The following is a 24,549-nucleotide window of genomic DNA, read 5'->3' on the forward strand; positions in this document are numbered from 1 at the left end:
ACGTTCAGCACTGCTGCAGGTGTTCCTGTCACCCAGTGTGTGCTGATGGTCCCAGCCTGCCTCCAGCCCCTGCCCTGAGCTGGTTACTGGCTGCTCACCAGAACAAGAGCAGAACAAGAGCAGCCAAAAATCCCTGCCAATCACTCCTGAAAGCCTCAGGTATCAGTCAAATCAGAGAAAAGAGCCCTGCAGAGCTTTAAAAGATACAAAAGCTGGTTTGCTGCATGGCACGTGGAATTCCATTCCCAATGCAGATTAATTCCATTAACTCCTTCTGTACCATTTTTTGGGGACCATTTCCTGCCTTTGCAGCTTGTGGAAAGCACAGGGCAAACATCCCTTTGGGGTGAAGGCACTCACTCCACAGCCTTATTCTGCTCTAGCATTTCCATTTCCTGCCCACTTGCAAACGCCTTCCCCTCCCCACACCACCTAATTCCTGACTTCCCAAGGCCACCAAAATGCCAGGAACTCACCTTGTGCCTCGTAGCCAGGGTAGGGATGAGCTGCAGCCAGGTCCTCCTGGCCAGGGCCCAAGCCCAGGGCTGCCCTGAGCTGGGCCACGTTCAGCTGCGCCGTCAGCTCCCCGCTCCTGTCCCCGATCTGCAGCAGGAAAACCAACAGGGCTCTGGTTAAAGGCTTGGGCTGCTCCAAACACACAGCCCCCAGCCCAGGGTTTGGCAGTGCCACCCCAAAATCCAACACAGAGACACCTGAGAGGCCACACAGCTCTCCAGAACTATTCCCCAGGGATAATTTGGGAGAGGGTCTGGGCTCGCCGTGCTGCAGCTCAAACAGCTCAGTGCAAGGACTGAGAGGGCTCAGCTCGCCCACTGCCACAGGACTGAGCCTAAAAGGGCTCATCTGGGCTGTCCTGTAGGCACACAGAGCTTGGCAGAGAGCCCTGGAACTCCCAGGCCCCTTCCCCAAGGATTTCCATAGTTACTGAGCACAGACACCACGCTGCCGTCAGCCACGTGGGCACACCGGGGCCCTGGGAGCCCTTCTCTCCTGGCTCACAGCCATACAACTCCGAGTTGTTCCTAGTGATCCACCCACACAGTGCTCCAAAAATCCCTTCAAAAGTCCACATTTCCCCCAATTCCCACCTCTTGCTGGCCTGAGGCCAAGGAAGCTGATGTTACATGTTTGGACAGAGATCTTAAAATGAGGAGTTGTGGGACACATCACTGGATCCTCCTCAAAGTTTAAGCCAAGCAGAGAATGGCTGTGCTGCACACCACAGAGGTCACCCAGAAACAGCCTCTAATCTTCAGAGGAGGAGCAGCCTGTGTGACAGAGGAAGACCTTGGCTGTTCCCCTGGAGAGGCCAACTCCTGTTAAATGCCTGGCAACAGCTCCTTTGTGTCCCCTGCCATAGTCTGCAGCATGGAACAAACCCATAAATCCCCACATTATTTATGACAAAGCCCCAAGCTCCAGTAAAGGGAGGCAGATCAAAGAGCTTATCACCAGGCATAAATCCCCCTGCCAATTACAGGAGATTTGCTGTTGACATCATCTCCAGAGAAATGACTATGCCCATGTTAGGTCTTACAGTCCTTGATGCTCATTTGTTAAGTGCTTCCCTGACTTCCACTCAGTTCAGATCATCTCCAAAGCCCCATTAACAACCAGGAACAGACAGGCAGGACAATGACCCCGGGCAGGACCTGCCACACACACACACACACACACACACACACACACAGACCAGAGCCCTGGTTCCTGCCCCCAGCCTCCCAGGAACTGCACTCTGAGGTGACAAAAGTATTCCAGAGCAGTGGCAGCTTCCAGGGTTTTTAGGTAAATATCCTTTATTCCAGTGGGATTTTGTGAGTAACTTCTGATCAATCTGCAGCAGTTTCCATGTGGTTACCCTGAGCTGGTTTCATTTGGATTCAAATGCCACCATTAGATTTTTGTTGGGAAGAAGGGTGATGGGAAGTGAGTTATGAACATCAGCCTGAAAGGGTTGAATTCCACAAGGTTTCTCCTGGCCAAAATCCTGCTGCTTGTCAAAGGGACAGTCTCTCATAATTCATGATGGGGGGGACTTCATCAGCCACCTGCCCTGAGGAACCCACTGCTGGCACAGCTGGAGCCACAGCCAGCACCCTGCAATGACAACACTGGGACCCCCACCCTGCTGGGTCTCCCCTCCATCCCCAAAGGCCCAGGACCACCAGGGCTGATCCTCCCAGGGCCCCCCAGCTGATGCCTGGCTCTGAGAACTCAGCCCCAGCCTGAGCAGAGCTGGGAAAGTCCTAGAATGTGCAGGGCCAAAGAACAGAATTTCTGTGTGCCTGATAAGTATAATTAAATCTGTAATTAGGCTGCTGTGTCAGCCCTACTCAGAGATTTAGCCACCCTAAGAGACAGGCAGGAGAACACCCAGCACACTTACAGATGGTGATTTCAACTAGTGCTTCAAGAGGGCAATTTCTTCATCTGGGGAAGACTAAAGAGGCCACAGCCGATTTCCTCAACACACTGAAAAGAGCAAACAGTGGAATTCTGGCTTTCTGCACTTCTGAGCCACCTGAAAATGGCAGGAAAGCTGCAGAGAGCTGGGCCAGGCCAAGGTGAAAGCAGAGCAGCTGCACACAGAGGGGTGGCAGTGGCACAGGGCTGGCTGCAGGCTGTGTGCACCCAGGGACAGCATCCACTGCAGCTCCAGCTCAGCTGGAATCTCCCTGGGCTCAGCAAAGTGGGATCTTACACACTGGACACTGCACAGCACCTTGGCCAGCCAGTGCATGAGTCCCCAGGTCCTTTCTCACCCAGAACTTTGGTTAAGAGCAAAGTGCAGCTCACACACTTGCTGTAATCAGGGGCAAGGCTGGGAGCCTCCCATCAAGAGAGTGTTTTCCAGCCAAGCTCTGCAGTTCCCAAGAACTGAACCAGCACAGAGAGAAGGGCTTTCCAGAGCAGGGAGAGCACCAATATATCTTATTGGCATAGAACAGTCCTGCTCTCAGCAGGTGTCACAGGCTCCCTCTGGTTTGCACCAGCCTCTCTTACCTCTTGGGAGATTTCAAGGTGTTTCCTTGCAAAGTGCAAAGCCTGCTCGTGGCTCCCCAGGGACACGTAGGCATTTCCCAGGCTCCAGCAGGCTCTTCCTTCTCCCACCCTGCAGGACAGCAAACTGTCAAAGCACAGAAATGCTGGGCAAAGCCAGCAGGGCCTCTTGGAGAGCACTGACTGCCAGGCTCCCTGCTCTGCTTCCAGCTCCACAGAGCTTCTACACTGAAAATGAAGCGAGCTGGACATCGTCAACTCTTCTTACACTGGGGATGAACAGCAGGGGAAGCAGGACTGCACCCACAGGACAAACTGCAAGCAAGGGCCAGCATGCTTTGGCTTCACTGGTGAGCCCCAGCCTGAGAGGAGAAGCCAGAGCCCCTGCCCAGCTCCCACCTCACACAACCAGGGCTCCTCTCAGAGCTACAGAGAGAGAACGTGTCCTAGGGTGAGGTTATGATGCTTGTATCCCCATTTGTGAGTTCTGTTGATGCTGGATATCATGTTCTGTGCCTTCAAGACTGGCTCTGAAGGATGAAAGTTTTGTTTTGGTTTTGTTATCAGCTGCTCCCCCACAGCTGGCAGGACACACAGACAGGGCAGTACATGGTGCTGCTTTTGCTTTTTGCTTTGCTCTCACTCTTGTTTCTGCTTGCTCTTGCTTCTGCTCATTAGTTAGTTTAGCTAAGCAGTCCAAATTTTCCCTGGACTGTTTCTCCTTTCCCTTTTTGGACCAACTTGAACCTGCTCCGGACTGGGACCTGGGAGCACCCAGAGTTTGCCCCTTGTGGCTGCAGCAGCTGCCCCAGCACAGGAGGGACTGAGAACAGAGCGACCACCCCCAGAGAGACTTTCTGAAGTTGTCACCTTTTTCAGAGCAGTGACAGAGTGGTGTCACCCAGTATTGTTCATTCTGTGTGCTGGGGGTGCTGTGCCTGTTACAGAAACAGGTTCTTTCCACTTCTCTCCAAGGAACCCTTCCCAAACCAGTTGTGGGGAGGGGCAGTGTGGGTTTGCTTTCTGGAGGGGACCCCTTTTGGAGGTTTTCTCCCAAATTTGCCCTAAACCAGGACTGAATGCAACACCCAGCTCTGCTTCATCAGCAGCCCAGAGCTGACCCAGCAGGGAGAGAACACTGCAGGCAGGCAGGCAGCAGCTCCAGCTGAGCCCCAGCACTGCATCACCAGGGTGAACTCAGAGCACGAAACTGCACCCAGCAGAGCACAGGCACAGCCTGCCACAGGGCCCTGCTGCTGGTTTCCAGGAGCCAGGGAGAGCAGGGGAGTGTGGAGCCTGCCCTGGGCAGCCCAGACCCCCAGCCCGGCTCTCTGGAGCTCCAGCAGCTGTTTGCAGGAGCAGGCAGAGCCTCCTGAGCTCTGCAAACGAGCAGATGTGGGGGGAGAAGGGATAAAAAAAGCACCTGGGGGCGCAGGGGGAGGTTCAGCATGACTGCAACTCCCTTTTCAGAGGTTTGGGCGGGTTGATCAGCATTTCACCGTTTTTCTTGTCACCCTGTTCAATACCTTCTGCTCACAGGGTGTGTTCCCAGAAACGCAGGAGCCCACAGGCCTGCACCCCCACAGCATGATTCACCCTTGGGTGGGATTGTGCCTGCCCCGAGCAGAGGCTGCCCGGGTGGTGGCACAGCTCTCCCATCCTGATGTCCCTGCTCCATCTAGTGGAAGACACCCGGGCTCCCAGGGAATTCAGCACCGTGCTCAACGAGCTGGCTGCAAAGTCACTGCAGCTGCCAGAGGGCTCAGGAGCAGAACACCCAGGAAAAAGGAACCAACCTCTCAAAAAAAAAAAAAAAATTTAAGGAAAATTAGAAAGCCAGGCCTTCTAAAGAATGAGGAGCAAGACCAAGATACATCATCTGCACGCTCTCTATGCAATATCATCTGTACATGGAGGTTTCCAGCATCAACCCAGAGCAATGGGGCAAAGTGGCACATCTTGTGTGCCCTAAACACACAGCTTTTAAGGGAAATACAACTTTTGGGAACATAAGAGAGCTCTCTAGAGGCCCTCCTGGGACAACACAGCAGCAGCACAGGCAAGGCACTGAGGACGATGCAATTTTTTGAAGCACCTCTCATTAGAAATCTCACTCAGCCCACACAGACACTGCATTGAGGGCACAATCTCAGGTTTGAGTGACACGAGAAAGGTGAATCAGGTCAACTTTTTGACAGATGATTAAACTAAGGACTGACTGCTCAGAGATTTCTAATGCCTTTCGAGCACACACACCACTGGTGCTCAACCCCAGCAAGAGAGAACAGAAGTCAGAGAAGGGTCAGGGCTCTCCACCCTCACCTGAGGCACTCCCTTACCTGTCCCCCAGCTCCTGTGCTATCACCAGGTGCCTCAGGTGGTACTCAATGGCTTTCTCATAGTCTTGAAGCAGTGTGCACGTGTTCCCCAGGCTGTAGCAAGCCTGGGCTTCTACTGCTTGGTCCTTGAGCTGTCTGGAGAGCTGGAGCGTTTTCCTGCAGGGAACAGGGAAATCATCCCTTGGAGCAACAGCCTGTGTAAGAGCCCAGATGAGAGATGTGGGACTCCAAGCAGCTCTCCAAAATGCAGTTTATTGTATCCAAGGTGTTACAGCAGTCCAGGGTCGTGGGTGACAGAGCTGTGCCTACAGCTGCCAGCTCCAGCTGCAGGCAGGCCTGGAGACCCTTTGGTTTTGGTTACAATGCATTCTAGACTTTTCTTTGCTGAGCATCTCAATACAGTAGGACCAATCTATACCTTAACTTTTATCTATAGCCTGTCATAACTGCTATAATTGCCATATTCATGCTTCTATTCTCCAATCACTAAAAGCCAGTACATTACAGTTTAAGCTAGTACATTTTTAGTTTACTAGTACATTACAGTTTAAGCTAGAAGTTGTTTTTCAGTTTTCTTGCAGCGGAAAATTCTGAGACCTTTTTTCTACCTGCACCATTTGCTGCCTTGTTTGCCTGCGCTGTCTTCCTGCTTGGTAAAAACATCTTCTTGTTTGGGGTGGGTTTATCCTTTGCTCTAAGCCATAAAAACCCCTTCTAACCAACACACCCTCTGCCTCCTTGGTTATCCAGTGACACTGGCTCAGCAATTCTTTTCTTCTATATCAAAACTTGCTTCCATCTCTATTCCTTCATCACACTCTACATTTAAAAATCTTTTTGCTAAGCACACATATCTGTGAGACTTCCTTGTCAAATTTTCATCCTTCCCAACAGCGCTGCGTTGCCGCCACAGCGGCCCTGCCACCCCAGGTCCCTTGTCACAGTCCCCGGGGCTGAGGGGCGGCTGTGGCAGCTCAGGATCCGCAGGAGCAGCCCCTGGCACTCACCTGTAGTAGTCAGCAGAGATGTCAAACCTGCCCAGGAAGATGTGGGCATTGCCCAGGTTGCTGTAGGCGCGGCGCTCGGCGGCCTTGTCCCCAAACTCCTTGGCGATGGCCAGGCGCTGCAGAGACACAGCACACACAGCTCTGTCAGCGCTGACCCCTCTGCCCCACAGCAGCTGACCTTGTGGCAGATTCGTGAGGTCCCCAGGAGGAATGGAGAATCTGACTCCTCAGAGTCCGACACAGCTGATGGTGGTTGGTCATTAAGTTAAAACAATTCAGGTGAAACCAATCAAACATGCACCTGCTGGTAAACAATCTCCAGACCACATTCCAAAGCTGCTAAACACAGGAGAAGCCAATCAGTTAATTATTATTTACATTTTTCTCCGAGGCTTCTCAACTTCCCAGGAGAAGAAATCCTGGCAAAGGGATTTTTCAGAAAATATGACAGTGACAATCTTCCCTGGGGATGAGCTCCCAGGGCTGCAAAGCTCCCACCCAGCCAGAGCTGAACCTGCCTGGCAGGGTGGCTGCAGCAGGAAACCTCTCCCTCTTCTGCAGCTCAGCATCAGGAAAGGCTCTTGGAAAAGTGGGAGTGATGCTGCACCCCAGTGTCACAGTTATATTTTCTGAAACATCTTTTCACCCAGGATTTTGCTCCTGGGAAGCTGAGAGGCTTCAGAGAAAAAGGAAAACAAATTCTTATTTCATTTGCTTCTCTTCTGTTTTGCTCATGTAGAATGTGTTTAGAGATTATTTATCTAACAGGTAGTTGCTTAATTGGTTTTTGATGTGAGTGCTTTCACCAATTACAGCCAAGCTGTGTTGAGGCCCTGGAAAGAGTCACAAGTTTTCATTAGTATCTTTTAAACCTTCTGTAAATACATTTTCTGGTTTTTTAGTATATTTTAGTATAGTATTTTTTAATATAATATAGTATCATAAAATAATAAATTGGCCTTCTAAGACCATGGAGTCAAATTCATCATTCCTTCCTGCCACGAGGCACCCAGCAAATACAGTACCCCAGTGCTGTCCCTCCAGCATTTAAAAACCAGAGGAGCAGTGAATCTCCACCTTCCCTGCATGGGAACTGGTACACACTCTGCAACAGAAGCTAAATTGCATTTGAATTGGGGCAGGGACTTTGTCACCTCACCTCCCTGTAAAGCTTTGCAGAAAGTTATTATGTTCTACAAGCAGCATTTATTCTTGATCAACAGCTCTTTCAGCAGCTTAATTAAATTCATGGCTTGCATTTATTAAAATCTAGACTGAGACAAATTAAGAGCAGAAAAAAAACCTCCTTGCTAGACCCAGCTGCAATTTGCCCTTGGATCCCTCCTTTGGTTTCCAAGCCAACAGCACCCTTCCCTCAAGCTGCTCACGAGGTGCTGATGGGACTGGAGGAAGATTTGCTCAGAGTGAGTTGGTACAACAGGGCAGAGTTTGCTCAGAGTGAGTTGGGACAACAGGGCAGAGTTTGCTCAGAGTGAGTTGGTACAACAGGGCAGACCCTGGGGTCCCACAGGAGGAGGAGGAGAACAGCTGGGGGAAACCTCTCCCTGTGCTTGCTGGGCTGGGGTGAGAAGGAAAGCTGCTGCCAGGCCCAGGGAAGGAGCAGAGGCGTCTCCTACCTCCTTGTGGAAGGCAATGGCCTCACTGAAGTTGCCCAGGAGGTACTGGGTGTTGCCAAGGTTGCCATAAGCACGGCCCTGTGCAGCTCTGTCCCCCAGCTCCTTCACCAGGGACAGGTTCCTCCTGAAAGAAAGCAGGCAGAGCATCCATGAGGCACAGCCCTGCACAGAAAGGAAGGAGAGGCAGCCCTGGAGAAGGCATTTCCCCCCCAGGCACAGGTGACAGGCTGGTGACCTGTGCTGGACAGCCCCGGCAGCTCAAGCCAAGCCAGGGGTGCAGGTCCTGCTGCTGTGTCCCCTCAGGCAGTGGGTGGCTCTGTGCAGAATCACACCTGTGCTCACACACCTGCTCTGATCCATCCACATCACACCATAAATGGCCTCACTGCAGCACCAGGGCCACAGGAAGAAGATTTCCCTGTCCTGCTGCAGGGAGAGAGGCAAAATCCACAGTGCCATGCCAGGGCTCTGCTCTGGGAGCCTCCTGGCATTTCTTTATCTTGTTTTTACCCTTTACACAGCACACAGAGAATGGTGGAGCACTCACCACTGGCACAAATTCAGCCCTTGGCTATGCCACATGCACCACTCCTTGGAGAAAGTGCCTAAGAACAGCTCACCACCCTATCACATCCTCAGATATCAGGGAAGGGATAAAAGATCTTATCACTCTCTTCACTTAAAAAGCCTGTTTAAAAACTGCATCATGAAAGCAGAACTCTGAAGCACAGGGAGAAAACACAAGCCCCAAATTCTGGTGCTGACCTTCCCGTGTGGCACATCACTGATCTTTGAAATGATTTGGGAAAAGGAAGGAAGGTTGTGGCAGGTGAGACAAAGTGCAGATCCTCCACAAGAACCAGGACTCCAAAGTGCCTCCTCCCTGGGGTGAGGGGGATGGAGACACCCAGGGATCCATCCTCACAGAGGCCAGCAGAGAGCAGCAGGGGCCACAGGAGCTGGGAGCTCAGCTTCCCAACCCAGCTCTGGCCAGCAGCAGAGTGCTGCACTTCATTGCATGATCACAATTCAACCCACAGGGAGTTTCACGAAGCCAATGCCAGCGTGAATTTCAGCTCAGATTTTATAAAAGATCTTTCCTCACCTTCCTTGAGACTAATTTGCCAACACAGCTTGGCATCACAGAGAAATATTCCTAATCTATTACAACCTGCAAATTCTCAGCCAGTGGCCCTGTTCCCTGCAGGAGAAGGGGCTGGCCAAGCTTGGATACTCACTCATAATATTCTGAAGCTTTCTGTAGTGTGTCCTTGACTTCCTGAGGCAGGTAGCCCGGGTCCTGGGCTGTGTTCCAGGATAAATGCTTTCCTTTTGCATGGTAAACATTCCCTATATTATAGAGAGCTCTGGCCTCACCTACCTAGAGGGAGGAAGAACAGGAAACAGCAAAGTGTCACACTTCACATCCCAGCATGGACCTCTGCACTGCTGGGCAGAGATGGCCAGAACCATGAGCCCACATTGTCCTTCCCCATCTCTCAGAGCCATGAGCCCACATTGTCCTTCCCCATCTCTCAGAGCCATGAGCCCACATTGTCCTTCCCCATCTCTCAGAGCCATGAGCCCACATTGTCCTTCCCCATCTCTCAGAGCCATGAGCCCACATTGTCCTTCCCCATCTCTCAGAGCCATGAGCCCACATTGTCTTTTCCCATCTCTCAGAGCCATGAGCCCACATTGTCCTTTCCCATTTTTCAGATCCACAAGCCCACATTGTCCTCCCCCATCTCAGAACCATGAGCCCACATTGTCCTTTCCCATTTTTCAGATCCACAAGCCCACATTGTCCTTTCCCATCTTCACCCTCACAGCAGCAGCAGGTGTGTGATGGCAGACAGAAGGGAGAGCTTCCCCCTGCAGCTCCTCCCAAAGCCCACCTTCACCAGGTCACATTTACTGACCTGCAGACAGGTTATTTTTAAAGGCAGGAAATATTCCCTGCTGGAAGCATCACCTTGTCCCCCTGCTCCCGAGAAATGTCCAGGTGTCTCTGGCAGCAAACCACAGCTTCATCAAACTGCCCCAGGATTTTCAGGGTGTTCCCAAGGTTGCCACTTGCCTTGGCTTCTCCAATTCGGTCCCCAATGGTTCTACAAGATGAAGATGTTAAAGAGCTCAGAGACTTTAATTCACCAAATAAAAATTACCTGCTGGAGGCAGATTTAAGCTGCAGCTTCGCACAGACACCTGGCTGGAGAGCTTCCCACAGGCTCCACAATTCTGAAGGCAGATCCTTGCTCCCAATTTGCTGTTTCAGAACTGCTCTAATGACTGCAGGTCATTGTAGGGAGTGCTGGGGACAGAAGTGGACCCTGCTCTTGCTCCAGGCACCCTCCCCACATCCACATCCCTTCCTCCACCTCCCTGCTCTGAAGGCAGCTGTCCCATCCTGGGTGAGTCCCAGGTTCTCCACAGGACAATCCCAGTCAGTTTGGGATGTGTATTTCTGGGTTTACACCCCACAGAACCTGCCCTCACTCAGGGCTGTGCCTGATGAGGATGAAGCAGAGCTGACACACTCACCTGGCCAGGGTAAGGTCGTGTTTGTGGTACAGCAGGGCCTTGGAATACTCCTTCAGGTAGAAATAGGCATTGCCCAGCTGGCTGTAGATGGCACTGAGAGTCTTCAGGTCCTCTGTCCCCACCTGCACTGCTGCTTCAAAGAAAGCTGCCCCAGCTTTGAAGTCCCCAGCCTTGCACAAGCGCTCTCCTTCCAGGGCCAGCTCCAGGCAGGACGCCTCCATCCTGCCAAAAACAAGGGAATTGTTCCTAGAGGAGTGTGGCTGCAGTGCTCCCAACTCTGCCCTGAGGTGCTTACAGGGCTTGTTCACTGCACACCTTTAAATTTTCCCCTGGAGCATCCAGACTCCAGCTTCCAATGGAAGTGCCCCAGCCCATGGCAGGGTCTGTAAGGTCCTTTCCAACCCAAACCATTCTAAGATTCTCTGATTTACAGACCACATCTGCAAGCAGCCAAAGGCAGCCCCTGGGCTCCCAGCAGGAATCTGGACAAGAAGCTCAGGGCTCCTGGCTCCAAGACATGGAATCATCTCAGCACTAACACCTGTTCTCCTCCAGGTGCTGCAGAATTATACACCCAGGAATTTATACCTGGACCATTTTCCCTGGGGTAACAGAGAGGGAAGCCAAATAGTAACAGGTTTTTCCTGGATACCAGAGAAAAGCCTGGACTGTGTAGATTTTCTTGGCTGAGCAGCTCCTAGCTCAGTGTCTGTTTTCCATTAACTCTGCTGCTGTCAGGTTTTCCACAGGCACTCAGCACATTTCCCTCCAGGGCAGCTTTCCTCCCCTACCTTTTCTGACGCCTCTGGCACTGGCACACTGCATGCTGTCAGAGAGAGCACTGTGAGCAGTGACACTGCTTCCAGAGACAGAAAACACTCCCCTCTGAGTGCCCCAAGCCCTCCCTAAGCCACAGCTGTCCCTGTTAGACCATGCCTATCCCAAGCTTTCACTGGAGATGTCCTGCCTGCTGCAAAGCCAGCCCCTTCCCAAGGGGGATGGACACAGCATGTTCCTGCTCCTCCATCCTGATGCTTCTCTTTGCTCTTTTTCTGCTCAATTTATCCTGAAAAGTCAAAACTATCTAGGTCAAAGGTGGACATCTGCTGAGAAAAATACAGAGCTCCCTTGTCCAGAGGCAGAACAGCAAGGCTCTGTCAGAAGATAATAAATGCCCACAGGTGGTTTCTGGTCTGTTCTGAGCACTTGGAGAAGCTTGTGGTACCCAGCCCAAGAGCACAATCGCCCAGCTGACTCCTCCTGCAGCAGTTTCCTGCTGAGCCCTGGGAGATGCTTCCCCAGAGCCACCCAGGAGCCCCAGCCCAGCCATCAGGGGCTCTGCAGAGCAAGGACAACCCACCCTGCACACAGCAGCCCCAGGACACAGCTCCTGCTGCTCCAGGCCAGGAAACAAAGGCAGCCCCTCCAGGAGCAGCCTGAAATGCAAACCCATTTCCCTGGCAATCTCCCTGCTGATCTCCCTGCTCCCTGTGGCTCCAAACACACAACACCTGGCATCCTCCAAAGCAGGACAACCACAAGGACTGGCCAAAATAAGAAAAATAGCACAAGACTTGGTTTGAAACTCTCCCTCCAAACACACTTGTGGCCTCTTCTGGCTCGCTGTTCATCTGTCCCCAAAGCCACAAGAGGGAGAAGGGGGTGGTGAAGCAGCTCCTGTGAGCTCCCACCTCAAACTCCCACACAAACATTTCATTCCAAAGCAAAGCCCACATTTGAGTGGCTATTTTATTTACACAAGAAAGCTGCTTGTGCTGCCAGCACAGCATTTGTCCTTGCCTCAGCTTCTGTTCAATAGCAGGAATAAAAATATTAGGATTAAAAACATTTAGCTTGTCTCTGCTGATCCTCATGCTAGACCACACAAAAATTAGTAAGAATGAGTTTCTACCCGGGGATCCCACCAAAATTTCATCAGTCCCAAGGTACATCCATGGTTTGTAGATCCTGCATCATCTTCAGGTATTGACAAGTCTCTGCTGATACATCCCAAGCAAAAGGAGCTTTGGGACTGAAGGCAGGCAAGAAACAGCTTGTACTCAAAGCAGCAGGATTAACTTCAGACAGCTTAGTGGGGATGAATCTGGAGAGGACCTGAAACGCAGCCATGAGCCACCACCACCAGAGTTAATGTTGGATTCAGTTAGAAGGTGGCAGAGACAGAAACAAACTAATATGAACTTGAATTTCAACCCAAACTGAGCTTGAATTTCAACCCAAACAAAACTCTTTCCAATATCTAGGTTGTCTTTGAGACATATGAGTTCACCAGCTGTAAACAGTCCAAAAAACTGGGGTGGAGACCAATTTCCCAAATCCATGGCATTGCTGTACAGCTTGTGTGGAATTTTTGGGGTGATTTTAAGAGCTTGAACTGAAGGTTCCCATTCCCACAGCAACAAAACCCAGGTATACATTGCAGGGGTGGGGCCAAAGTGGATTTTGTGCCCAGAGCCCACTTTGGGACACTCTCACACTCTGTGGGTGCTGTCCTGGTGCTCCCATAGTAACTGCCCAGGCACAAGGCAGTGACATGACCTTCCAGTGCACACAGCCCGTAATTAAAATCTGTTTGTCCTTGAACAGGCTGCTCTGCAGAGTATCTGACTTCTCTAATTAACATCACTGCTCAGCCTGGGACCTGAGCAAACAAGGGGAAGGCACAGGAGGCTTTTCCCTGCATCCTGCTCTGCCAAACCTTCTCTGCCTTGGACAACAAACAAGGATTGCAATTGCAAAAAGGAACACAACCCACTTGTAAAACCCACCTGCCCTCCAAAGCTGCTTTTGGGAAGCACCTCTGCTGCAGTTCAATCACTTCAGCCTCAAAAGCACACAGGAAAACAATGCCAAGGGCAGAGGAATCAACTACAGGTCAAGGAACAAACTCGAACGCACTAAAATTCCACTTTAAAAAGCTTCCAAAGCCCACACATCTCAACCAGCCACAAAACACAGCTGAAAGGACAACCCTGAACCAGGCAGTGAAGGGCAAACAGTCAATGACAGCAGGGTGCAAGCCCTGCCCTACCTCTCCTGCTGTCTGTGCATTATTCTCTGTACACCCACAGCTCCAAAGCCACCGGCAGGAGGAAGCAGTGGGGCTGGGCCACACATAAATGCAGAGTTTGGCCACTGATGCCCTCAGCAATCTGCCCAGAATTCTGCCAGGGGGATGAGTGAGTGGCAGATGCTGGGTCCCCCTGAGCCCGGGAGGGGATGTCACTGCTCACACTCATTCCTGTGCAGTGACAGGAGGAAACCTCTGCCCAATCCAACAGGGGCAGGGCCTCCCTCCCTCCTCCTTCAGTTTTTCTTTAAAGGATAACTGATGTGAAGGCAGAAAGAGCTGAGGAAAACGGGAGGAGCAGCCTTGAGCAAGAATTCCCAGGGTCACCCATCACTGTCAGGCAGGCAGTGCTAACGAGGAGCTGGAGCACAGGTTGCCTTTTGCCTGCTGCAGGCTTGTTCAAAGGACTCCACTGCAAAAATGTGCCTCTGGAAAAGGTAAAATAGAAAGATTCTCACATGTCAAATGTTTTCAGCAATTTGGAGAAGGCAGAGACAGTCCCAGGAGTGCTGGGGAAGCCAAGGACACTGTGAGGAATAAAGGGAACTGCACAAGGTGCCACCAGTGCCATTATCAGTGATTACCATGACTGCTGTCAAACACTATAATTAGGATATTATAATTGGGTGATCATAGAGGTCCCCAGAGTGGGAACACCACACACCCAGAGCTCCCAACACCCTGCTCAGGGCTGCTTTACTCACAGCAACCTGTCACTGCTGATAACAACTCCATCAGGGCACACAGAAAATTATCATGGCACCAGACAGAGCCTGGGGTCACCTCTCTGCTGCCTTAAATATTGCAAATATCACAGGGCAAGAGAAACCCTTCCTGCCTGCAAGGTGAAACTGCCTTTAAAAAAAGGAGAGAAGGGAAAAGGAAAGGTATTTATAGATATTTGATTCATGTTAGTGGGGGCGACTGCAGAGCTCATTCCCAATCAGACCTCGTGTAGTTCAAAACTCCAGGCTTTTAGACAGAAGGTAAGGCAGGAAAAAACCCATCAAAACCACCAAGAGTAGTAAAAAAATCCCCCTTAGTATTTCTATTAATTTGAGTTAGCGAAGCAACAGATTTTAGCATCTTACTTGCAATCTGATTAGGTTTTGTTCAAAAATAAATCTAATTCCAGAGCGCTGCTGACGGGCAATTAAACATTTCTTCTGAACCAAAAAAGGATCACATTTACCAGGTGCTCAGTGTAAATGCATATTCACTGCCTTAACAAACTAAATATGCATTGAAATAATGACTTTCTCTAAGGGTGTGCTGCCAGTCAATCAAGCTGGGAATTATTCCCCTTCAGCAATTTCCTCAGCCAGCCCTGCATGGCTCCTGTAGCTGAGAGGGAGCTGATGGCTCTGAACCACCAGGGCCAGGTGGCCTCAGACCCTTGGGGATGTGTCCCCTCCACTCATGGCGAGTGGCCTGAATATTTTCCTTTGCTTCCCTACCTGAGGAAAGCTGTTCCAGACCCTCCTGAGGCACAGGCTGAGTTATTCACATGAATTTATACCCATTTAGCCTCAGGCACTGCTCTTCTCTGCCTGGGGCACTCTCCCAAGGGTTCGGGGCAGTTTTCCCTGTTTACTCTGCCCCAGGCAGGGTCCCAGCACATCCACACCTGCCTCTCTCTCTCTCATTTGCTCCCAATGAGCTCCAATCTTTAAGAAAATCCCACTCCTTGCTCCTAAATCCAGGTGATTTCATCTTCCTCCCCTCAAATACCATCTCCTGCCAGAGCACATCCATCATTCAGTCCCTCCTATCCACACTGCTCCTCTCCATCACCAGCACACCCAGCAGCAACCTGGCAGGAGAATAATGAAAATCCTCAATTATCTCTCTCCCAAATCCAGATCTGGCCAGCACAGCCCCTCACTTCCCACCCACATCACATCCCCAGCACTGATCCCCTCCTGACAAGCAGGTTTCTGTCTCAAACTCCCTGCTTCTGGCAGGGAGGGTGACAAACAAACCAAGATTTACAGGAAATGAGCCTGGTTCGAATCACTTTTGGAAGCTGGAAACAGCACACAGGAGCTGCTTCCCCTGCAGCCAAAGGGCAGAACCCCTGGGACACCCTGACCTATCCCTCACCCCATCAGTGAGGGGAAGGAAACAAAACCTCCTGTTGAGCTGGGAGAGGAAAAGGTCAGAGATGAAACCAGGAGTGCTGCACCCAGTCCTCCCCAACTTCTGAACTGGTTCCAAGCATCTGGGCCAGACCCTGCACATCTGGAGGGGAGGAGGTTCCCACTGCACACACTTCCACTGCTAGGAACACTGCAGTGAGTCCTTTCAGTGACCCCTGAGCTGAAAATAACAACATCCACACTCTCCCTGCTGCTGGGGAAGTGTTTGCTCAAGCTGGAGCTCCAGGGATTGCCCAGACCCAGCAATTTTCACTGCAGACTTTTGCTAAAGGCACAAAACAGAAAATCCAGAGGGAAAAACTCCAGGGAGCTCTGGAAGCTGCTGGGTCTGTGCTGGCTGCAGATTTCCTGTCCCCTCACTGATGCAGCATCAGTGCTCCACAGTAGTCATTTCAGCTAATTGCTATCTACCATTAGCTGCAGAGTACTTACAAGGGATTCAATTCCACTGCATATTTGCTAATAAATCCCAAATGCCACTGAGGAAGACAGCTGTATTTAGCTGCCTTTACCCTCTCATTAGCAGTGCCGAATGAGACCCCATTTCAATGGGGAATGGATCCAAAAAGCTGCATCATTGTCAGAAATCCAAATCCAAACTCTCCACTGCCTGTGGAAAGCAAAAGTCATCCAGCCCTCCCCTGCTTACACAACCTCTGTGGCTTTGATCTGTGGGGATGGGGGAGCAGGGGACAGATGGGAGTTATTTGCTGTTTTCAGAGTTATTTGCTGTTTTCAGAGTTATTTGCTTGGTTTTTTTATGACTCTGAGTCGGTAGGTGCAGAAACTTCAACCTAAGAACTCCAAAATATTTTGCAGAGGTGCGAGGGCAGCAATTACCCCATTTTTCAAAAAGGCAGCTGAGGCTCTGGGGGAAAATGATGCCTTGTTGTGAGTCAGCTGCAGGGAAGGGAAAGGAGCCCTGGCTCCCAGAGCCTCTGCCAGGCCCTCCCTCCCAAGGGGAATGAGGTGAATGAGGTGCAGCACCTCCCATCCATCCAGGCAGGGATGCTCCCAGCTCAGCACACACCAAACAACCAAAGAAAAGCCCTCAAAACTCCAGGAGCTGAAGAGATCCCTGACCTGCAGAAACCTGCCCCACACCTGGGAGGTTTGGGCTCTCAGTGAATGATACACTGGCAGAATTATCCTGAATCCATGACCCAAATGCTGCCCACAAATCCGGCTGGGCGCACAGGAAGAACAGAGAGCAAAAAGGAAATTTTTCTGTGTCAGCTGAGGAGTGAAATTTCTAACAGGCAATGAGCAGAAATTTAAGTCATTGTGCTCCAAAATTAGTCAAGTATCAAAGAACTACCATGGATGTAATTAACTTCCAGCACTTGAAAATGCTCAGACGAGATTAAGGTGCAAATGTGAATTTCATCTCAGCCTGGTTAACAGTTTCACTTGATAGCCAGTTTCAAAGCACTTAAATTATAAGATGCAAATACTTTGCAGGGTCTGAGGAAGTGATGATTAAGGAGATATCAATTTGAAAATTAATTCATTAAAACATGTTCTGACTCCCAAAGGGGAAAAAAAAATATTATGAATCCACCAAGTGTATGAACTGATCAAATTTTCTGAAGGAGAACTGTGCAGGAGAACTCACTTTCAATAAGAGTGAGAATGAAATGAGCCTGGAACACAATTTCTTTGCACAGCTCATCAGCAGGGCATACACCCAGCCACCAGCAGCCATGTGAGAACAACAGAAATAAATGTAGAGGCCAGGAGCACCAGCCTGCCAAACACAAGTGGAGTCACGATGCTGATGCCTGAGGATGCTCTTTCCTCCCCAGAAACACAAACCCAGCAGTTTGGGCTGCTCCTGACCCCTGAAATGTGCCCTGCAGAGCACCAGCAAAGCAGCACCTGAAACAGGATGGGGTTTTAGACATTTCTATTTGGTCACGGAGGAACGAGCTCAGCAAACAAAGGGAGCTTCCTGAGTTTTCCAAGAGTATTTTGCTTTCCTGAACAACACCAGCACCTTTAATGAGGTTAATCCATCACAGTGCCATTAAACAGCACTCTGGGGATGGTTTCACCAGCAGTGAAGAGCTGTTTCCTTCAGTCACTTCCAGAAGCCAGAGAGCAGCAGAGGACATGCAGGCTGAGAGGCTTTTCAGGACAAACTTACTTTGGCAATTGGGTCAACACATCTCTCACTAAAATATATAAATATATGCTGTGATTTAAACAAACATACTGCAGAATCCAGCATGTTACAATTACCAGATCCATTAGAAAAATTAAGTGATTGCCTTATCCACATCCAAACAATGAAAATAATCGATTTATTTGTTACCTATTTTATTTATGCCATTCAGCTTCTACCACCCACCAGTACAGAGGAGCTCGTTCAGGTCAAACTTAATACTGAAAATGGGCAAGTTTGGGGGGTTCTTTCCAAATTCAGAAGAACCATAAATGAGAGATGTACAGACATCTCCTCTCTAAAACTGCCCCAGACACCCAGTGGGGGCTCAGCCTGGATGCTGTCCTGGGATGGGAGAAGGGGCTCCTGAGCCAGGGGTGAGTCCCCATGGATCCCAGCTCAGCACCAGAGACTGAGACCACCCCAGCCCCCCCAGCTGCTGGCAGGGTCAGGCTCAGCCCCACCAGTGCCACCAGCACAATGGTCCCAGTTGTTCTGGGCAGCTGCACAGGCTGTGTGAGGTTTCCTCTCCTGCACAACCTTGAGTGAAAGCAAGGCTTGTTTTCTCACAGGCCCCAGCCTATTCTCCATTCAAGCTGCCTGGAAACCCCTCCAGCTGCAGCCCCCACTTCTCCTTCCTCTCCCAGCCTGCCAGTTGCTCCTGCCTGCAGAAGCAAAACAACTGTGTATGGAAAAGGTGCTGCAAAGCCCCAGAAACACCAGGGACTGCCTTAGAGCCAAGCCCAGCCAGCCAAAGGAGCCACCTCTGCCTGTCCTAGGTCTCACCTCATCCCAAAGCTCCTGCAGCAGCTGGAGGCTGCCCACAGTCCCCACGTGGTGCCTCCTTCCTGCCCCACAGCCCCTGCAAACCACAGCCAGGCTGGGGCACGGCCATGGGATCGTCACTGTGATGCAGCAGAAAAGGAAACCATGGCAAAGTTCACACCACAGCTTTTTCCACTGACTCCACAGCAGCCCACAGCCAATCTGGTTCTGCTCCCTTCCTGTCTCATCTGCTTCCACCAGCCCGAAGCCAAGGGTTCCAGGCCAAGAGAGAGAGGAGCCCTTGGGATCAAGCAGAGAATTCACACCCTGAGCCTGGGAGCCAGGGAGGGGCTGAGCCTTCCCAGCTCACCTGAGAACGCTAAGGATGCTCTGCAGCACCTGAAAGGGGCTTGGATGGGACCTCAGTGACAGAGCCAGCACAAACCTGGCCCTTGTTCTTCCTGCAGAGCTCTCTGAAGAGCAAACAGCAGGAACCAGACAAATCCAGTGAATCCAAATGTGCAGCAACTTCTTTTTCAAATGACCATCTGGTAAAGCCTGTGTGGAGGGTGAAACCCAGCCAGGGAGAGGCTGTGCTAGTCGCTCCCTCAGTGATGAGAGCCCTGAGTGCCCAGAGCAGAGGGACCGACAAAGGTGGCACCCCCAGGTCACGCAGGGCACATGGGCAGAGCTCCTGCCAGGCCTGAAGCACTGCCAGCCACCAGGACAGATTGCTGCTGGCAAAGCTGCAGCACAGCAGATTGCACCAATTTGACATTGTTCTTCTGCAGCTGTCTCCTGCTCAGAGGGCTGTTTAAAGCATTGTTGTGCTCTCCCTGAAAATTCCGGGGGTGCCAAAAATCAGGCATCAGCCCAGAGACACTCATGGGTTTAGAAGGCCAAGAGAACAAGAGCTCACACTGGACACTGCCCTTCCCCCTGGCTCTTACACAGCCGCAGGGCATCCCTCCAGATTTTGTAAAGATAATTCCACATCTGTCTGAAAAACAAGGGAAGAGGCTCCCCAGGAGCTCAGATATCAGCCAGGTGTCCACTGCAACCCTTGCCAGCGTCTCTAAAACTGCTCCTGCAGCTCCTCAGTGCAGACCCAAACCCAGCAGACCAGCACCAAAAGTACTTCAGAGCACACTGTGGAAAAACCTGTGCATCCCACCAGGTGGGAAGCCCCCAAAAATCCAAGCATGGCAGGAGTCCCAGAAAGGCACATGGTCCCACACAAGGTGAGAATTTCAGTCAGCCTCTCTCCTCAGAGAGCAGCCCCGCTGTCTGGCACTGTGCTGGGTGTCTGCTGCCTCTCAGGGATCCCTCCAGCACCCTCCCAGCTGCTCCCACAGCACCCTGGCACTGAGTTCTCCACCACACCCCCCCAGATTTTCAGCACTTGTGTCCCAGCATGGAAAACACCTACCCTGGCAATGCTTCTGTGCAGATCAAGCACAGGGAGGCAGCTCCTCCCCACACACCACATCAGTCTGGCTCTGACACTGTGGTATTTGTGCAGTTCAATCACAGGTGTAAACAGCAGCAAACACATATTTTGAGGAGAGTTTGTCATGTAGATCACATCCTCTACGTGTGAAGTGGGCTCTGGTCCTGTTCTTTCACAGGAGGAGTTTGTACCAACATCATGTTTCTTGAAAAGCCCTCCCAAATCCAGCCAGAATGCTCCTCTCCACAGGCCTATTTTGGGTTTAATTTAGATCCTTCTTGCAATCCCACAGGTACTGCAATGAGTTTACAGAGCACAGGCTGGAGCTCTGGGAGAATTCCCTGCTCCCCTCCTGCCTCACACTGGTGAGAGAAGGGAGGATCCAGCATCAGGCTCACACACATGCCCAAATCCAGGGAGCCCATTTATCCTGACAACTGAATTATGCATGTCTGCAGAAAAAGAAAATATCTGCTCCAGCACAGAGACATCATCATCATCCAGCAGTGAAAAAAACACATGGCACAGCACCAGGCTGCATGGAAAATGTGCTCCAGGAGCAGGGACGGGGAGGAGGAGACAGCTGACAAGGCAGCTCTTACCTTAACCCCTGAGGGTGGTGGGCTGGGGGAGCTGCTCTGTTTCCACAGGGATTTCACGTGCTGGAGGAGCCTGCCTGTTCTGATCCAGGGCATTCCAGAGCTGCTGCATTTGTGCTGCACAAGCAGCCTCCACGAAGCTTCCAGGAGCAGTTCCATCCACCAACACACATGGCTTTAATTGGGGATGGGTTTTTTTTCACTTCCATTGCAGTCACATTTTGGGAGCTGTTACTTTTCTCTCCTCTGTGTGTATCTGGATGGCTGCATCCTCACTCCCCTGCCTGAGCCATGCCAGCCTCAGGCAAGCAGCTCTGAGAGTGTCAGCCTCGACAAATGACTCAGTTCTGTCTGCAGCCAGGGCTGCAAAGCATCTCCTGCCTTGCCTTCCCTTCCCCTCCTGAGCTGCTGCTCACACAGCTGCCCTGGGCAGCTCAGCTCTGCCCTCTGGGTTTGGAGCTCCACAGAGCAGAGCTGGAGCCCCCAGAAAACCTGAGGGGAATTCCTGAGTCACCCAGGGCCATTCAGGAAGGGATTTCCACCACCACAGGAGAATCACTTTGCTCAGGGCAGGGAACACAACATTTTTCTCTGCTCACTCCTCATCCTTACATGACAGATGTGCTGCTGGTCCCCTCTGCAGAGTGGTCAGTCACTGGCACAGCTGGTGACAGCCTTCTGCCAAAACCACTGCTGCCAAAGGATGGTTCTATTGAAGAGAACATCTAGCAGAGTGAGTTTTTCTTTTCTTCAGAACAGCAGAGGAAGATGTGGGTATTTTCAGTCATTTCATTATTAACTCCCCAGACACCTGAGCACACTGCAGAAGCTCCCTGTGGACCAGCATCTCCTCAGAGCCTGTGGTACCTGCTGGAACTGCCCCTGCCTGCCCTCCCAGCAGGGCACACACACCAGAGGGATGTACAGACAGCAAACAGCAGCTTTCCCTTCTCCCCTGGCTTTACCCAGGAAGGCACCAAACCACAGACTTCCATCAGCCAAGAATTCGTGCTCGGGGTTTCCTGGATTACTGCCCTGATGGAAGCAATTCATACCAGAGCTGGCCCAGGGCTGCAGCCTTAAAATTCTGGGCACATGGCAGTGAACTCATATGTTTTATTATTTAGACCTGTGCAGGAGCTCAGAGACTCAGCTGAACTCGGAGGCCAGGAAATGCCTGGAGGTGCACGTGGAGGATCACAATTCCAGGACATTCAGCTGCTTTTATGGGTGTAAGTCTCCATTCAAGCACCATGAGATGTTGGCCCACGGGCTTCCCAAGCTGGAAATCACAAGGGCTTTTTTGTCAGGGGAAGAAGAGAGGCACCAGTGGCTTAGGAAGCTCGGTATTTCCATGTGCTGGTCGCTGGTGGTTTGTATTCCTGCCTTCATGCTGCAGCAGGCTTGGCTGATAAACAAGCTCAATCTGATGGCCTCTGTGTTTTGCAGCAAAATCCAATCCCCAGAGCATTTCCTCCATACAAATCTCTGCAGACAGCTGCTAAAAAAAGGGGCTGTTGCTGCTGCAGCACCAGCTGGGATATGGTGAGTGCACAAGGACAGTAAGGACAGGACCCTCCTCAAAGCCCTGGCAGCTCCTGCCCACCCCAAATCCCTCCTGCCCAACTGGAACTGCAGATGTGTGCTTTTCTCCCTCCATCTTTCACCATACCCCAAAAGACAACCACCCCCAAGGCAGGGCAGCTCCAGTCTCTCCCACAATTGGACTTGCAGGATTTTCTGACAGGGAACATTGCTCTGTGTCCCTCTGTCCTTTTTCAATTAACTGCTCTCTTCTCAAAGCCTGAGACAGGGAACTTGTGGAGGGACAGGTGCCTGAGCACTCAGGGCTGCTCTGCTTCCTTCAAGCCCTGGCTCTGGGCTCTTCTCAGTGACCAGAGAGCCCCGGGCCACCCAGGCTGCTCCTTCTCCTGTGGTCTGCAGTGCTCCCTTTGCTAGGGACACCTTGCAAACAGGCAGAGGCTGGCATTTACTTCACCAGCTGCTAACTTCCTCCTAAACTTTCTGCTCCCTGTTAGAACAGCAGAGCCACTGTAATTTTGTGTGACACCAGTGCTGCAGTGCCCAGCAGGGCTCAGTGAAGGACAAAGCCAAGGTCTCCAATTCACAATTAGCACAATTACCCTCACTCTGACGTGGGCAAGGAAGTGCTGAAGGAAAGGAGTGGGAGTCAGGACATTCAGCTCCCAGTTTTACCCCCTCTGTTCTCTTTCACCCCGATGGCTATACAATCTCCCAACCCTTGAAAACAGGAACAGTATTTCCCAGAAAAGCTGCAATAAAACACTGGTGTTTACCATGCACTCTGGAGCCCTGGAACGGATGCAACCCTACCAGGATCCACTCAGCACCATCGCACAACCCATGAATAACAGTAATTAACAAATAGCCCCAGAGAGATGAGTATTCATCAGCACTTCCCGGCTCTCCTCAGGCATGAACGGATATTCCACAGATGGAGTGCACAAAGAGCCACCTCAACTCTGCAGCGTGCATCACACAAGAAACTTCTCCCACAAGGAACTAATTTGGGCTGAAGCTGCTCCAGAGCACAGGAAAAAGCAGCAATTCACACCAAAGTGCCCAAGGAAGCAGCACCAGGTACAGGTGAACACTCAGATGGCACCTGCTGTGACACCCCCCAGAGCAAACACAGCCCAGTGCTCTGCAAAACCACAGGAGTGTCAGGAAAGTCCTGGAAACAGAACTGGGAAGGCACTTGGTGCAGCAAACCCCTCTGTTCTACCTGGAAATGCACATTGGTGCAGCTCTGCTCATCAAGGCAGGCAGAAACTCCTCCACACACAGGGACCCCTGTCCCAGCAGTGGGGTAGGGCTTCCCCTGAGGAACTCAGCACAACCATTAATTATTTGTGCTGCCCTATGGCAAAGCTGATCTCCTCTGCTGCAATCCTATAAGAGAAGCCAATCCTCCCAGGGAGAGGCTGCAGATCAGGAAATCTGTCCCAAATCCCATCACAGATCAGCAGCTGGACCTGCAGCCACAGCACCCAGGAAAGGGCTCCCAGAAAGTGTGAGGGGAGCAGAGCAGGGTGCCCAGGGCAGGAAGGGAGCCCTGTGAGCCCCTGGGTGCTCAGAGCAGCCTCCAGCAGTCACCCTGTGCAGCTCAGAGCCAGCTGCAGACAGAAATGACAGCTCCCAGCCCTGCCTATGCATTTTTAAAAGCAGCTTCCAAGACAAAACATCTGCTCCCAGGTGGAGCATGAAACAGCTCTTACACTGAGCTGTGTTATTAGCTCCTTCCCCATTTAAGTCCTTTTTCTTGGCCTTTCTCTTGCATTAGCCCCCAACTCCCAGTGAGGAGCCCCTCTGGCTGCTCCAGAGGGTGGAAGAGCAAAGGGTAACAGAAAAGCTTGAGGGGAGCCAAGACAATCCAATATTCCTCTTCCAAAAATCCCTCCAGGGGTAGCAGCTGCACAGAGCTATGGCTCAGAGCAGAAGGTGAAGCTTCTTTGGATGGATCCTGTTTAATCTCAGAGTCAGAAAGGAAACACCTGTGGTTCCAGCGCCTGCCATCCTCGGGCAAAATCCTCTCACTGAAAGCAAACTGGGAATAGATTTTTAAGCTATTTACTCCTACCCTGAAGGTACTGAACAGACAGCAGCACTGCTTGCCAAATCATCAATTCAGAGGTTTGTTGCTGCTCCAGTGTCCAGGGCCTTGCAGGTCTCCTTATCCCTTCTACTGAAATAGGGAAGAGCAGATATCAATGAGGTGCTTCAGCAGATGC

At 51.3% G+C, this 24,549-nt stretch overlaps 1 protein-coding gene across 3 annotated transcripts in view; it reads right to left on the reverse strand.

Moving 5' to 3' along the window:
- The window catches only part of GPSM1 (G protein signaling modulator 1), a 66,252-nt gene that overhangs the window by 35,812 nt on the left and 5,891 nt on the right, over window positions 1-24,549 (reverse strand). For 2 of the 3 annotated variants that reach the window (XM_066562699.1, XM_066562698.1), the window contains exons 2-9: window positions 10,549-10,770; window positions 9,980-10,115; window positions 9,243-9,385; window positions 8,005-8,128; window positions 6,368-6,483; window positions 5,361-5,516; window positions 3,025-3,133; window positions 477-603 (exon numbers count right to left, since the gene is read on the reverse strand). In XM_066562699.1, coding sequence (XP_066418796.1) covers window positions 477-603; window positions 3,025-3,133; window positions 5,361-5,516; window positions 6,368-6,483; window positions 8,005-8,128; window positions 9,243-9,385; window positions 9,980-10,115; window positions 10,549-10,770 — 1,133 coding nt within the window. Of the gene's footprint in view, window positions 1-476; window positions 604-3,024; window positions 3,134-5,360; window positions 5,517-6,367; window positions 6,484-8,004; window positions 8,129-9,242; window positions 9,386-9,979; window positions 10,116-10,548; window positions 10,771-13,337; window positions 13,405-24,549 lie in introns of those variants that run through there. The other variant, XM_066562700.1, reaches the window with a different exon arrangement.

This window comes from Molothrus aeneus, chromosome 19 (genome assembly GCF_037042795.1).
Source record: "Molothrus aeneus isolate 106 chromosome 19, BPBGC_Maene_1.0, whole genome shotgun sequence".
NCBI classification, from domain to species: domain Eukaryota; kingdom Metazoa; phylum Chordata; class Aves; order Passeriformes; family Icteridae; genus Molothrus; species Molothrus aeneus.